Here is a 15,287-nt window from a genome sequence, read left to right as displayed (position 1 = left end):
CTTGCAAAAATTGCTGGCCAAGTTACATGCCCTAACCCATCCCCCAAGCCTTTTAGGCAATCAAGAAAGATTGTGAACCTCTGACCTGGACAAATCCCAGGTGATGGGCAGGTACAACTGCCTCAGGGATATAAGGAGAAGACACTGTCAACCATTTTGTGCTCACATGTCCACTCAACTGGAGTGAATATGTGCTTGCACCCTTTTGATGAAAAGAAATTGTTTGTCAAGATTTTGTCTCTCATGTGTCTGTAGAGTCTTTAATTCCAACACTATGTAACAGTGACCAGGTGTCTAGACAAAAATGCAACATGAAATTCCCCAAAAAATACCCTAAACAAGAGCCACAATTTGAGAGAGACAGACAGACAGACAAAGGGTGAAAAAAAAGGAGAGAAGAAGGCCCCAGACCTGAAGTTGGTGGTCCTCCTCCCGGTTTTCGCCCCAAATGTTAGGTTCAAACTATTTAAGAAAGGATAGATGAGAAAAAAAAACAGACCTCAACAGACTGGACAGGCCTTTATTAAAAGCCAGAGAGGGGCACCAAATACACCCAGACAAATCCGAAAGCTAGAGGCACACGGTTGTGGTAAAGCGTGGTCCTTAAGAAGGGAGGGAGGAGGGAAAAAAGCTCACTGGGTAGCTGGTCCAAGGAAGGGAGAACAGGTGTCTGGATGGGTGAAACATGTCATTTTGCAAGTCCTGCAATGGTTCAGGGAGAGGAATTTTGAGGTAGCCTCAAGGTGGGGTTATTCAAGTCTTTTGTAACCTTCCAGTGGGGACCTTCTCAGGACACCAACGGGATACATCTCAATTGAAAACAAAGCAACCCCCTGTGGCAGGAGGGCCTCAGAATCATGCACCGCCGGCGCCCTACGGGCCCGGGAAGCTCGAGGAAGCCAAGCTCGTTCACGATCCACCGCTGTCACCCGACCAGGCGAGGAGACTCCGGACGGTCCCCAGAGACAAACCCACGACCCCTCCCGCGCAAGCCCGGCGACACAAAGGGACTGGCCCGTCTGACCGCCACCAGGCGTCCCGGCCGCTTCCCCCTCAAGCCCTTGGCTCCTTCCGACCGGCCTCGGTTTCGGACTCTGCCGCCGCCGCCACCGGCCCACTGCCCACCCACCAGCTGGGCCGCCGGGACCCCGGCGACACGACCTCTGCGCAGCCAACGGCAGCCGAGCAACGGCTGTCCGCCCCGGCGTCCACCTGTTGGTCGCACTCGGGGCACAATTTTATGGCCATCTTCACTTTCTTGGCTTGAGTTGCAGACAAGCTCCTCTCCTTCGGCAGCCGCGGTGGCCGCCCGAGATCCTCCCCTTATAGCTCAGCAGCAAGGCCTCCGCCCGCCCAGTTGCCTCTCCCGCAGGCCGACCCAGGTTCTGGCGCGACGCCCGCGTGAGGGGCCTCCGTGCCGAAAGCGCGGAGCGCTGCGCGCCGGCCTGCCGAGAAGTGGGACACCTCGCGTGGGCGCTTCTGGGCTGCCGCTCTTACCGACACGGAGACTCAGCCCGCGCCCCACAGCCCTCCGGCCCTCCAGCTCGCCACGAGTCTACCGAGAACAGACGCCTGGACTGCCCGCCGCGCCAATGCCCAAGCCTTTTCCAGGCCCCACTGTTCGCTTGGGGGCGTGACTTCAGCGGGACTCGGCAATAACGGGCGTCGAGCTGAACCAATGAATGCGCAGGTAGGGCGGCCCGTAGTGCTGGCCACGCCCCCTTCCCATAGGCGAAAGCTACTGGAAAAGGGGAGTGGGACAGACCGATAAGGACTTAGTTCAGGGCTTGCTGTTTAATATGCTTAAGTACAAGTTAGCAAGGCTAATCGGTGACGAATTATAACAGATATTTGATGAAAGCCCTAGGCTCCCAGAGTTTTAAAAATTCATTTACTCTATAAATTTCTAAGGCCCACTGTCAGGCTCTATGAATAATAAATGTCTGCCTTCAAGGAGCAGTGAACTGGAGAGACCAATGCTACTCCTCTGCACAAGGAGGAACTAGTTTTGTTTGTTTTTTTCTTTTCAACCTATCACTGATAGTTAAAATAAAAATTAATTATTGGAAAAATGAAACCTAAAAAAAGTTATACAAAATGTCATTTTAAAATATTAAAATCAACAGAATTACTTTTCACCAAGCAGAACGAGCCTAACAGAAAGTTTATGAAACAGTACGCTTTGCTCAGAGAAATTTACTATTCTACATTTATTACAAGAACTATTATGCTTGTAACTTTTGGTTCTACCATTGTAACTAAAGCAAACTCATGTTGCGTTCCTATTCTGCATATAAAATGTGTGCAAGCACATTTTGAATAATATATACATTTCATGCTTTTAGAGTGACACAAGATTCTTATTTAGTCATTTATCTAAAGTACGTTGAGTTCAAACTCCAGTCCCACCAAAAAAATAAAATAAAAATAAAGTACGTTGAATTGACAATAGCACTACTTTCTAGAGAAATGTTATGTCTAAACTATGTTCTTGTGGTAACAAAACCAGATTCACAGAGATATATTAATGGAATGAAAGAATAAAGCAATTTCTGCAAACTCAGGATAATCATTTTTAGCTTTTATTAAAACTTAATTGATGAATTTTCAAAATTCCATATACAGTCCTCATAACTGGTCAGGTTTAACTATTCTGAAAAATAATAATTAAAATTTTAAATTGTCTTTCATTGAAAGAAATATATTTCAGATCCATGATTTTTCTGTAGATGATTTTTCTTATCCATGGATTTCTTTTGAGAGAAAAGAGTTTCAACTTTTCACAGATGTGCAATGTCAAGCTCATAGCATCTTTCATTAATAATTATTATAAAATATGGGGCATATCATAACAATATATAAAATCTCTATTCTTCCAAGTTTTTAGCTTAAATTTGTGTCTTTAATACAAACTGCTAATGAGAAATATGCTGCGTTCCTTTCTTGTACTAAAATATTAAGATCCAAAACTGTTCCACAAAATACTAGCAAACCATATTCAGGAGCATTTTAAAAAGGATTATACACCACAACCAAATGGGGTTTATTTCTGGAATGCAAAGATGTTTCAACATGAAAAAATCAGTGTAATATACCACATTAATAGAATGAAGGGGAAAAACTCCTTACCATTTTGACTGATGCAAAAAAAAAAAAGCATTTGATAAGATTAAACAGTAACAGAAAACAACAAAATTAATATGCGTGTGGGAGAAATTGGAGCTCATTCTCACTGTTGGTGGAAATGTAAAGTGGTGTAGTTGCTATTTAAAAAATTAAACACAGAATTGCTATTTAACCCAGCAACCCAATTTCTAGGTATATATACTATAGCTGATAGAGTGTTCAGTTTCTGACTCCCAACAATGTGGAGATTGTTACCAGACAGCACTGAAAGTTGGGCATCCAAGTCCAGTGGGCTACACAATTTCCAGGTCTTCTCTCTCCCACAGGAGAATCAAGTGCTGGGCAGAGTCTGAAAGCACCGAAATGGCAGGCAAAGTGGTGAGTCTCTGTTTCACCCCTCCAGTTCAGAACAAAATGCTCTTTGCCACCCCCCACACTCTTGAGGGCATTTAGAGGACACCTCTTGGCTTGGAAACTTGCTGTCCCTGGGCACACAAACTGAGGGGACTGTGCAGTTAATGGGAATCTTCCTGGCCCATAGGCTGCAAAGCTCCTTGAAGCCAGCTGCAGCTCCCAGTACATAAAGAAAAGAAGTCACTAAAGTTAAAGCAGCCCTGAAGAAAACAAGTTGTCTTTGACCATCCCCACCCTCAGCACATGTACAGCACCAAACTGTACAGTGGGAACCACAAGACTCCAACTAGTTTTCTTCTTCTTTCTGAGCAGTGCTGTGAATCAGGCATGGTGCCCTGACCCAGAGGGAAAAATGTCTGGTTACTGAGTATATACCCAGTCCAGTGTTGAGAAACTGCACATCAATCCTACCACTACCCAGTCCTGCCTAAGTATTACAAATACTTAAACTGAAAGACTATGGGTGATTAAAACTTCCCACAAACCACTTGGCCTCATCTGTGCAAATCCCAATGCAGAAACACAAAACAATATGGTAAATCAAGGCAATGTAACTCCTCTAAAGTCAATAATTTCTCAATAATGGACTCCAATACTAGTGAAGTGGCTTAAATCTTAGAAAAAGAATTTTTTAAAATGATTATAAAAATGATCAATGAAAGTTGGACATAGCTTGTGCCAGGAGGTGGAGTCAGGAGGATAAGGTTTGAAGCCAGCCTGTGCAAAAAGCTAGCAAGACCCTCCCATCTCAACAAAAAAAGAAAGCTGGGCTTAGTGGGGTTTTTTGCTGGTATGGGGAAAATTTTTAAAAGCAAGACCCTAGCTGAAAAATAACTAAAACAAAAAGGGCTAGGGCATAGATCAATCAGGTGGTAGAGCACTTGTCTGCGAAGCATGAGGCCCTGAGTTCAAACTCCAGTATGGCAAAAAAAGATCAATGAAATTAAGGAGGACACTAGTAAATGTCTGAAGGGATTTGAAGACAATACAAATAAAGAGCTGATGAAATAAGACAATGATGGATATAAAAGAGAAATTCAATAAAGATATTGAAATCTCAAAAAAACAAATTGAATTTCTGGAAATGAAAAGCTCAAAATAAAAAAAAAATTTGTTTGAAAGCCTTACCAATACACTGGATTAAGTAGAAGACAGAATATCAGGGCTAGAAGACAGAATATCAGGGCTTGAAGACAAGGTGGATGGATTAGAACATTCAGACAATGATAAGGGAAAAAATAACACAATTGAGGGCTTGGGGACATGGCTGAAATGATAGAACACCTGTTTAGCAAGTGCAAGGTCCTGAGTTCAAACCCCAGTACCACCAAAAATAAAAAAGTATGACTGGAACTTACAAGACCTCTGGGACACCATTAAAAGACCAAACCTCACTGGAACATATAGGCATAGGCAATAACTTCCTAAATAGAACACCAGTAACTCAGCACCTAATAGAAAGGATTGACAAATGTGACTACATGAAACTAAAAACTTCTGCACAGCAAAGAAAATAGTCACCAGACTGACAGAATGGAGAAAATCTTTGTCAGCTATACATCTGACAAGGGATTAATAACCACAATTTACAGGGAACTCAAAAAACTAAACTCCCAAAGAATCAATGACCCAATGAAGAAATGGGCAGATAAACTAAATAGAATTTTTTCAAAAAAAGAAGTACAAATGACCCAAAAACACATGAAGAAATGGTCAATACCTCTGGCCATCAAGGAAATACAAATTAAAACCCCATTAAGATTCCACCTCACTCCTGTTAGAATGATTATCATCACAAACACAAACAACAACAAATGCTGGTGAGGATGTGGGGGTGAGGGAAACCTTCATATACTATTGGTGGAAATGTAAATTAGTACAAATACTATGGAAAGCAGTATGGAGGCTCCTCAAAAACTAAGACTAGAACTACCTTATGATTCAGCAATACCACTCCTATGTATATATTCAAAGGAATGAAAGTCAGGAGACAAATACACTTACATACCCATGTTTACTGCAGCATTATTCACAATATCCAGCTATGGAAATAGCCCACATGCTTTACAACTAATGTCTGGATTAAGAAATATATTATTACATACATATATTTACATACATGTATATCACATCTGTGTAGGAACAAGACACAATGAAACATACTGAAAACTGTTGAACAGTACAGGGTGGGGAGAAAGGGTAAGGAAGAGTAATAGAGGGGGTTTGACTGGTTAAACACAATATATTTAAAGGTAAAATACCAACGCAAAACCCTACTGAACTATGAACAGACACTTAAACAATGAAGAACAGGAATGTAAAACAGGTCATGTTAAGGGGAGAGTAGTAGCAGGAGGGGAGAGTAAATGAAGGGTGTAAAGGAGGGTGAATAATGTTGATGTATTTTCTATACATGTATGGACATGGAACACTGAAACCTGTCAAAGTCATTTTAAGAAGAGGAGAGTAAAGGAAGAGGGAGAATAATGGAGGGAATGAACCAAACCTTGATACAATATATGTATATATGGAAATGTCACAATGAAACCCCTGTATAGCTATCATATACTAATAAAAACATAAGAAAAAAGCCACATATACAAGTCATGGTTATAGTAGAAGGAGAAGAGGTGTAAGCTATAGGCATAGAAAATACATTCAATAAAACAATAGCAGAAAATTTTGCAATACTTGGGAAAGAGATGAATATCCAAGTACAGAGAACACCAAACAGATAAAATTTAAAAAAGAAAAAGTTTTCCTTATCATGTCACAGTTAAAACATTGACTATACAGAAAAAAGAAAGAATATTAAAAGCTACAAGAAAGACATGCCAAGTCACATATAAAGGCACACCCATTAGAATAACAGCAGATTTCTCAATAGAAATTCTAAGAAGAAGGAGATCATGGATTGATCTATTTTAAGTCCTGAAAGAAAATACTGCCAACCTAGATGAGTGTATTCAGCAAAGCTATCCTTCATAATCGAAGGAGAACTAAAAAACTTCCATGATAAACAAAAACTAAAGGAATTCATGACCACTAAGCCAGCGCTGCAGAAAATTCTTAAAGGAATCTTACACAAAGAAGAGAAAGATAAGTGCAACCATGAAAAAATAAATTGGTGGAGTGGCTCAAGCAGTAGAGTGACTGTCTAGCAAGTGTGAGGCCCAGAGTTCAAACCCCAATACCACAAAAAAAAGAAGACAAAATCTCACCAGATGAGTAGATAAGTAAATGAGAATTAGGAAACAATCAAACATTATAAAATCAACAAAATGACAGAAATGGATGCATACCTTTCAATAATAACTATGAATATTAATGGTCTCAATTCTCCAATAAAAAGATACACATTTGGGGGAGGGGTAATAGGTGTGGCAGTGCATGCTTATAAACCCACCTACTTTTGAGGCAGAGAGAGGAGGATTGTGGTTCAAAGCTAGCTTGGGCAAAAATCTTCATAAGACCTAGTTTCAAAAAATAGGCCAGACATAGTGGTTCCCATCTGTAATCTCAGCTGCTCTGGAGGGGAAAGTGGAAAGATTGTAGTTTAAGGCCAGCCATGGCAAAAGCATGAGACTGTATCTGAAGAACCATTAAAAGCAAAAAATACTGGGAATATGTCTCAAGTGGTAGAGTGCTTCTTTAGCAAGCATAACACCTTGAGTTAAAGCCTCAGTACCACAACAATAACCAAAATTCATATACTGGCAGATTGGATCAAAAAACAAGAATTGATCATTTGTTGCCTTCAAGAAATGCACCTCACTGGCAAAGACAAACAAAGTCTTAAAGTGAAAGGATGAAATAAGATATTCCAAGCAAATAGAAGCAACTATAATCACATCTGACAAAGCAGACTTCAAGCCAAAATTAGAAGAAACAAAGATCACTTCATATGCATAAAAGGAACAATCCATCAACAGCATATTTCTCTTGTAAACATATACCCACCAAATGTTGGTACACCTAATTTCATAAAACAAAAACTGTTGAACATAAAGCACAGAATAGAGCCTAACACAATAATAATGGATTGTAATGCCGTTTACCGGCAGAACCTGGGTTACTGAAGCCATAAAAAGATGAGGGGAGTGCTGAGTCCTGCTCAATAGCCACTTTAATGAAGTATACATTGCTTTTTATAAACTCCATTTACACAGACAACATTTGTTAAAAAAAGCATGCCAAGTATTACATGTCAAGGTTACATTAGTACAGGGAAGCACAGTTAAAATTAACTCTTTGTTATGTCTCCTTTAAAACAGGAACAGAGAAGCAGGAGAAGCACACGGTCAACATAACTTTCTTATTTACATCTAAAGGACACAAAGCTATCTGGGAACATTGAATATTGCTTTCTTTGGACATCTGGCTTTCTCACAAGGCCAGATACCAACTCACACAGGCAAGGACTGGTCTGAGATTTTGCCCCAGGTCCTTGGAGCTTTCTCACAAGGCCAGATGCCAACTCACACTGGCACGGTCCCACTGCTGGCTCCGACAATGATGACTTCAATGCCTGACTCTTGCCATTGGATACGTCATCCAGCCCCTCCCCCACAATATTGAAAAAGATCCTTCAGTACAGGAATGAGGGGGTTAAAGGAAAATGATGGAGGGGGTGAATTCAATTGTGATATATTGTAAGAACTTTGGTAAATAAAATATACCCCCAAGTACAACAATTAATCCATCAATAAATAAAAATTTTTAAAACCTTCAGAATTAAATATCACTATAGATCAAATGGACTTAACAAAAATGTACATAATGTTCAATCCAACAGCCATAAAATCACATTATTCTCTGCAGCCCATGGAACTCCCTCCAAAATATATTCTTTTTTAGAATATAAAGCAAGTATCAACAAATACAAGAAATAGAAATAATTTCCTGTGTTTTACCAGATTACAATGCAATAAAACAAGAAATCAACAGCAAGAGAAACTGCAGAACATATACAAACACATGGAGACCGATGAGAAATAGGCTGTGTTCTGATACTGAGGCAGGGGGAAGGGACGGCAAAGCGCAGAGAGAGACATAAAACTTAAAGAACTGAAACATGAAGAAGGTCACATAGCCCTGGGAAAATGAAGTTGCCAATGGAGTCACATGCAGCCATATGTCGGTTGAGCTTTGCTTTTCTCTTCTGTAACCTGCTGCAAGGGTATAAAAGGTGAGACCCCTTTGTCCTCGGGGCTCAGCCTTTGGACACAAGTCTGCTGGGTCTGTGTCGGCACAATAAAACATTTCTTCCTGCTAAACTGCCTCAGTGTCCCACATCTCAGCTTGAGATTTCCACAACAGTATAAGACTTTCAGAGGTTGGGGTTTTTGTTGTCGTTATTTTACACTAAAACTTGTTTCTCTGAGGAGCATGAGCTCCTCATGCTACCATCTCAGAAGCAGAATTCCCTAAACTAATTTTTTTATCTTGCCAGACTACTAGGAATTTGTTCTAAAATTCAAACATTTTTGACATAACATTTTCTCTGTTTAGCCCTCATCTTTTATCTTGTGCTCCATGTATTTATCTATTGCTCAATTAGAAACAAGACTTAGCAGCTTAAAACAACAACCATTTGATTATATTTTACAATTTTGTGAGTCAGAAAGGATTTAGTTGGGTTTCTGGGGTCACTCAGTGATTTTCATCTGCAAGCCAGGCTAGACTGAAAGGTCCAGGCCGACTTCATTCCCATCCCTGGTACCTTAGCATTAATGCATAGACTTGGGCCACTCATTCTTTATGGTCTCTCCTATAGAATAGTCAAAACTCTTATGTGGTGGCACAGGGCTTCAGTTAGTGAGTATTCTCAGAGACCAAGACGGAAACTGTAAGGAGTTGAAAACATTGGCTTACTACAATTTCACTGTCTTGGTGAAAGCAAAGTACACAAGGACATACAGTTGATTCTATGAGATCACATTGCTCCAACGGGAAATTCATGGTTAGTTTCCTGTAACTAACACTTTGCTGGTTACATTTTTCCTGACAGATTAATCCATAGCCTTAGCTTATACATAATTCTGATTAAAGACACCTTATTTAATATACATTGTTGATTTACTAACATCAACCTCATGAGGCTAACAGCACCATATCTCATGCCTGAAGGTTATCTAACACAAGTGTTTCTCTGTAAGGTACATCATAGTCTTCTTATACTTTGGAATACTACACAGCACTTCAGCACTGTGCTTGGAAGCCATTTTAAATAGTAAAATCACCAATAAAAAGTATTAAACAGACCACAAAAAAAGTGTCCCTGAACAGACCACAGAAAACAACACTTGTTTGCAGTAGAAGAGCTGAAGTAACAAGGCCCAGCATCACCTTGTTCCAACCTTAGTCATGAGTATTCATGTCTATGAACTCAATTTTTTTGCCACACTCAGCTTGTTCACAAATAACTACAAATGCATGTTAAGTATTGATTGGAGGATGGTAAATAAATTTTAGTGAGTAGGCAAATTTGCAAATACAAAATTCAAGAATAATTAAGATCATTTGTAAGTAATAGGAGGCCTGGTTCATCAAGGGCCATACTTACAGACTTACCAGAAGCCACCATAGCATCCAGTAACAATAGTTCATGATCAACTCACATATCTATCATCAGATAAAAAGAATAGTTGTAAACTTAATGTATGCACTTTTATATCATTCACAATTTTACTGTGTCCCTAACAATACTGTTTACTTCAGTTGACCTTGTGTTTGGGGGTGCTGGATTTAATCCAAGGCCCTGAGCATGCTAGGGAAGCACTCTACCACTGAGCTATATCCCCAGTCCTACATTTTCTTTTAAATAAATGCATGACTTTCTTAATGAAGGAATCAGTATTTAGATTCATATTCTGATCCTTGCTCCTTGAATTAGTTACCTGCTCCAGAGTATTTTCCTGTTAGACTTTTGCCATCCAAACACACTTCCACACAATTTCTAAACTCTCAATTGCATTTGTTGACAAATTTAGCCTTTCATGGTTGTATGTACTTTAGAAGTAGTTGTGTTTGTGACCATAGAAGTGGAGAAAGGTTTCTTTATATCACCATCATGTTCAAGTTGCATGTCTTATCAATCTCTCTTCATTTATCATATTGCAAAGAAAAGTACTTTACTTTTCTGTTCTGTTTACTTTTCAATTGCTGTCTTTGCCACCAATTGACACAATATTAACAAACAAATATCTTTGAAGCAGTCTTTCTCCATCGGCCTAGTAATTGTATGTTTTTTTGGTTTTAGTACTACTTTATAAGAAACTGAAAATCAGTAATGTGTGTGGAGGAAATATTGAATGTATACTTCTGTTGGCTTTTTAAAATAACTTTATGAGATCTAATTAATATATCACATAGTGTACAATTCAGTGTTTTTAGTACATTCACAGAGTTAAACAACTATATCCACTATTTACTTTTCATCACCCCAAAATGAAATGCCATACCTAATAGCAACTACTCCCCATTCTCCCTTCTCAGCCCTGGCAACTACTAATCTACTTTCTTTAACTGTTCTTCAGTTGATATGCATTTAGGTTGTTTCTGCTTTTTTAGCTATTATAAAAAAACAATGCTGCTATAAACAAATACATGTTTTATGTGGGCATTTGTTTGCTTTTCTCATGGCTCTCTGTATTTAGGGTTGGAATTAGAGTAACTCCAACTGCCAAACTGTATTTCGAAGCAATTGTTCTATTATTCTGTTGTCTCTTCAACAGTCTTTTATTTTTTTCTGGTGATACTAGCATTTGAACTCAGAGCCTTGTACTTGCTAGGCAAGCACTGTACCACTTGAGTCATGTCCCCAGCCCTTCTTCAAGTCTTTGTTTAAAAACATTATATGTTTGTGAATGTAAATGTCATTTAAGTTGATGCTTTCATTGTTTCACTAGGTAGTGTAAATCTGTACAAATAACACATCATAGTCAGTTCTTGATATTTTCTTAAAAAAACAAAAATAATAAAGTTTGTTTTGCCATATTAAGTTGGAAAATAAAAACAATTTCATTTTGTAGTATAATAAATTTTACATATGTATATGTATATATGTATATAGAGAGAGACAGAGAGCCTAATGAGGAATTCGAATGATAATAAATTTGGGAATAATTTACCTGTGTGGTTCTGGCTGAGTCTCTTTTGAGGAGAAATAATCCAGTGTCTTTTGTGACCTAATTTCAGAAGTTACACTGTCATTTCTACCATTTCTACAATAATCTTTTACACAAGTCAGCCCCATTCAGTGTGGGAGGGAACTAAATAAGGGAACGTATCCAGGAAGCAGGGATCGCTGGGGGGCCATCTTGGATGCTGGCTACCACAGATACCCAAGTGAAGCAATTATCTAATTTTGCAGGGCAGGCTGGGGAAGGTTGCACAAAAGAAGTGATATGAGAGGTGAGCCTTTGAAATCCTACAGACTGTGACAAAAAATGACAGGATTCAGTAGAAATCTCCTAGTCTGTCTTGACCTGAAGATAGAAAGAAACTCAGAACCAGAACAGGTGCCAGGGGAACCCACTTTTCACTGGCTTTTGATGCTATTTCTAACTTCGCTCAAGATCTTTTATGGATACACTGCTTAATTGGCTATAGGTGCCTCTGGTCTCACGATATGCAATTAGACTAGGCAGGAGCTTGTTTAATAACAGGTATTTAGTGCTTGATGAACCAAAATAGCTAACAAAAGCCACTTTTTGTTCTCTCTTGTGATTAGGGCCTGAGCTTCCTCAGGAAGGCCGGAGAAATGAAATGTGGCAGCACCCAGCCCCCACTCCTGTCACCATTTTAACATTCAGAATAAAATCTCTCCCAATGAGCCTGTTAAAGCTTTGGCATGTTGGGTGGGAGAAAAGAAGAGCAGTAGGAATCTCAGCAGATCTTTAAAATATATAATTGACCATTTCTGCCAGAAAATATCTCCCGAGTTTTCAAGTAGAGTTCTTTTTGTCCAAAAGCTTTGAATCATCACAGTGTTGCAAATGTGATTTTTCCTTTTATTTGTTATTGTTTTCCTTTTATTCCTTTTGTTTGTTCCTTTTATTTTTGTTACAAACTTTGTGTATTTCTACAAAGGAATGGCCTACAAACAATAACAAAAATAGATAAAAAGAACTGTCCAGATGAAAAAAAAGAACACAAAAAGCATCATCTTTGTCCTGTAGGAGGGCTTTTCTTTTCCTGCTACATGGCTAGTAATGCACTGGGTGGGACTCTCCACTGAAGAAAAGTCACAGGTTCTAAGCAACTCCAGGCCAGCCCTCCTTTCTAGCTGAGTAACTCTGGTTAGTCCACACCAGGCAGTATCTTCACTGAGCACTGAACTCAGCCCACTGGCCTTCCTGGGCACCAGAGGGGCTTCTGGGAGTCCCACATCTTGCTCTGCCTCCATTACTTCTTCCCTTCATACTTTCAAATACTATTTGATGGGCATGTACCCTGTGCCTTTATATTAACTATCATTCTATGAAACCACTTGTATCATGAACCCTATTTTACAGTTACGGAAGTAAGGCTCAAGCAGTACATAAACCAAAACTCAGAAATCTTGCTGAAATGGAAAATCCAACTCAAATTGCTTAAGCAAAAAGAGTATTTATTGGCTCATATCACCAAAAAGACTGAGAATCTGATGAGCTTCTGGTACAGATTTATCTATGGGATCACGTGAGCCAGGAGCAACCCCATTTCTCTTTGAGCCTTGTTTCTGAATTCCTTCAGGTAACATGGTGGTGTTGGGAGGATGACTAGAATAGCCAAGTATCCCACATTTCATTATGTGGGGCAGCCATAAAAGAGCTTCATCCTTGGATCCTCTGTCAAAAATAATTTACCATTTAGCTGTAGGGAGCACCATTAGCTAAAAGCCTCCAGCTGTACCACTTACAGGATCCAGCCCTTCTTAGTCAACCACCAGACAGTGGTGAGACATGACATAGTGTACAAAAGTCTGGTCATTGACCAATGCATTAGTCTCATAATGGGCAGTCTTTGCACTAGACTTCCCAGGGGAATTTGACAAGAATGTTAGATCTGACTGTGTTCTGAGCCTTTCCCTGCCCAATCCTACTTCTTCCTTCTTTGTCTTTCACAGGTAGCATTACCCTCTCCCCTAATCTCCAAACTCCATCTCAGCCTCTTCCTCCTTCAGAAGTCAAGGGACATATCACCTCTCATTTGCTCCCACCCCCATTTAAGAAGATATCCTTGCTTTATCCAGAAGTAGTTCCTGAGTTGGTTATCTTTGGTTCCCCCATATACTGCTTTTCACTGTGCTCTTCTAACACTCAGAATTTTTTTGCTCAGTTAGTCTGATCAGAATAAGAAACCAGTTTGCCCAACCCAAACATGTAGAAAGTCCACAGTGCCTGGGGGTAACTGCCCCATTTCCCCTCCTCCCCTCCCATTTGATCAATGGCTAACAAGTCAGGAGTTTCAGTGCCAAGCCTCTTTGCCTCCAGTCAGACCTGCTGAAACCTAACAGTACAGCACTGAAATTGCACATGCCTGCTTCCTCCTCCTATCTGCTGCTCCCTCCCATTCTATTTCCCATCTTCCCTGAGAGTGCTGCCTTAAAAAGTCACTTACGCATTAATCTACCTGTAAGGCTGTGCTGCTCAGGAACTCAGTCACCCATCACCAATCAGCACCCATAGGCCAGAGCACCTGTCAAGCAGCTGTCTCCTACAGGAGACTCCTGCTGGATCCTCTCCTCTCTTTGCCCCATCAGACTATGGGAGGTAACCCTGGTCCTTGTTCCCTTTGATCCCTTTTCACACCTTTGTTAGTGGCCTTTGATTCAACTCTCCCCAGTCATTCATTTGAAATGTGCTACTTAATTCCTGCCAAAAATTCAAATCATAAATATGACCATCACAGAATTTTTTTTTAAATGTCTATCTACCTAACCTATCTATAAAATGCATAGCACTCTAGAGGATTAGAATGAGATGAAAGCTTGAATGTTGTGGAGTGATTCTCTACTTTCCCCAGTCAATTTGTCTCTGGAATTTTATGTATAATAAACTAATTTAGAGAACATATTGAAAGCCTGATTTTAAAGTTCTTCCTAAATGTGAAGGTAAAGATAATGACCCATCCTCCTCCCTAATTTGGTCCTCAGAAGGCCTACCAATTGGAAACTGCCAGTAAACAACTTGCAAAAGCTGACATCTGGCACTAGGAGGCAGCTGTGACCCACCAGTGTGGTGCTGACAGACACCCATTAGTAGTCCCAGCTGCCTGGCCCTGCATGTTTACTATTCATGCTCCAGAAAAGCCACCTCTCCTGCCAGATTTCTACTCTCAAATCAGGAGTTTTCCACATCCTTTCAATGCAGAAGCAGCTCGTGGCTTTTCAGCACCTTGGGTACCTGGACCTCCCTGCCTTGCAAGTCCTGGGAAATTTCCTATTTATTTCTCCCCCAAGCTGCCCTCCCTCAGGGCATCGTTGCTAGACACCCACCCACACAAAGCAGATGCAAGGATCTGGGTCTCTGGAGAAAAGGCTGCAGAATATGCATATTTTGTTGTAGGAAATTTTGGTGTGCTTGGGCTGTGCCACCCCCCTGGCTAGATGACTCTAGGTAACTAACCTTAGCTGGCCTTCCCCACCATTTTTAGATTTAGCAAATGAGTGAGATTAGTCAAAATCATCATATTAGAGCCAGGTGCCAGTGGCTTAGAGCTGTAATCCTAGTTATTCAGGAGGCAGAGATCAGGAGGATTGT

The 15,287-nt window shown here is 40.2% G+C and overlaps 1 protein-coding gene across 2 annotated transcripts; it reads left to right on the top strand.

Moving 5' to 3' along the window:
• Nucleotides 1–792: 792 nt before the first annotated feature.
• On the top strand, nt 793–11,468 carry LOC141417432 (uncharacterized). 2 transcript variants are annotated; one of them, XM_074056059.1, is made up of 3 exons: nt 793–1,690; nt 3,453–3,504; nt 7,815–11,468. In XM_074056059.1, the coding sequence occupies exon 1, from the start codon at nt 858–860 to the stop codon at nt 1,635–1,637; it is 780 nt and encodes a 259-aa protein (XP_073912160.1). In that variant the 5' UTR covers nt 793–857; the 3' UTR covers nt 1,638–1,690; nt 3,453–3,504; nt 7,815–11,468. The 2 variants fall into 2 exon arrangements, with proteins under 2 accessions (XP_073912160.1, XP_073912161.1); XM_074056060.1 differs by lacking the exon at nt 3,453–3,504.
• Nucleotides 11,469–15,287: the final 3,819 nt, after the last annotated feature.

This window comes from Castor canadensis, chromosome 15 (assembly GCF_047511655.1).
Source record: "Castor canadensis chromosome 15, mCasCan1.hap1v2, whole genome shotgun sequence".
NCBI classification, from domain to species: Eukaryota; Metazoa; Chordata; class Mammalia; order Rodentia; family Castoridae; genus Castor; species Castor canadensis.
Note: the sequence above shows the minus strand (reverse complement) of the source record. Positions and strands in the feature narration are given on the sequence as shown.

Excerpts from the sequence above, each read along its gene's own strand:
- LOC141417432 (XM_074056060.1), top strand. The coding sequence starts at position 858 with ATGCACCGCCGGCGCCCTACGGGCCCGGGAAGCTCGAGGAAGCCAAGC.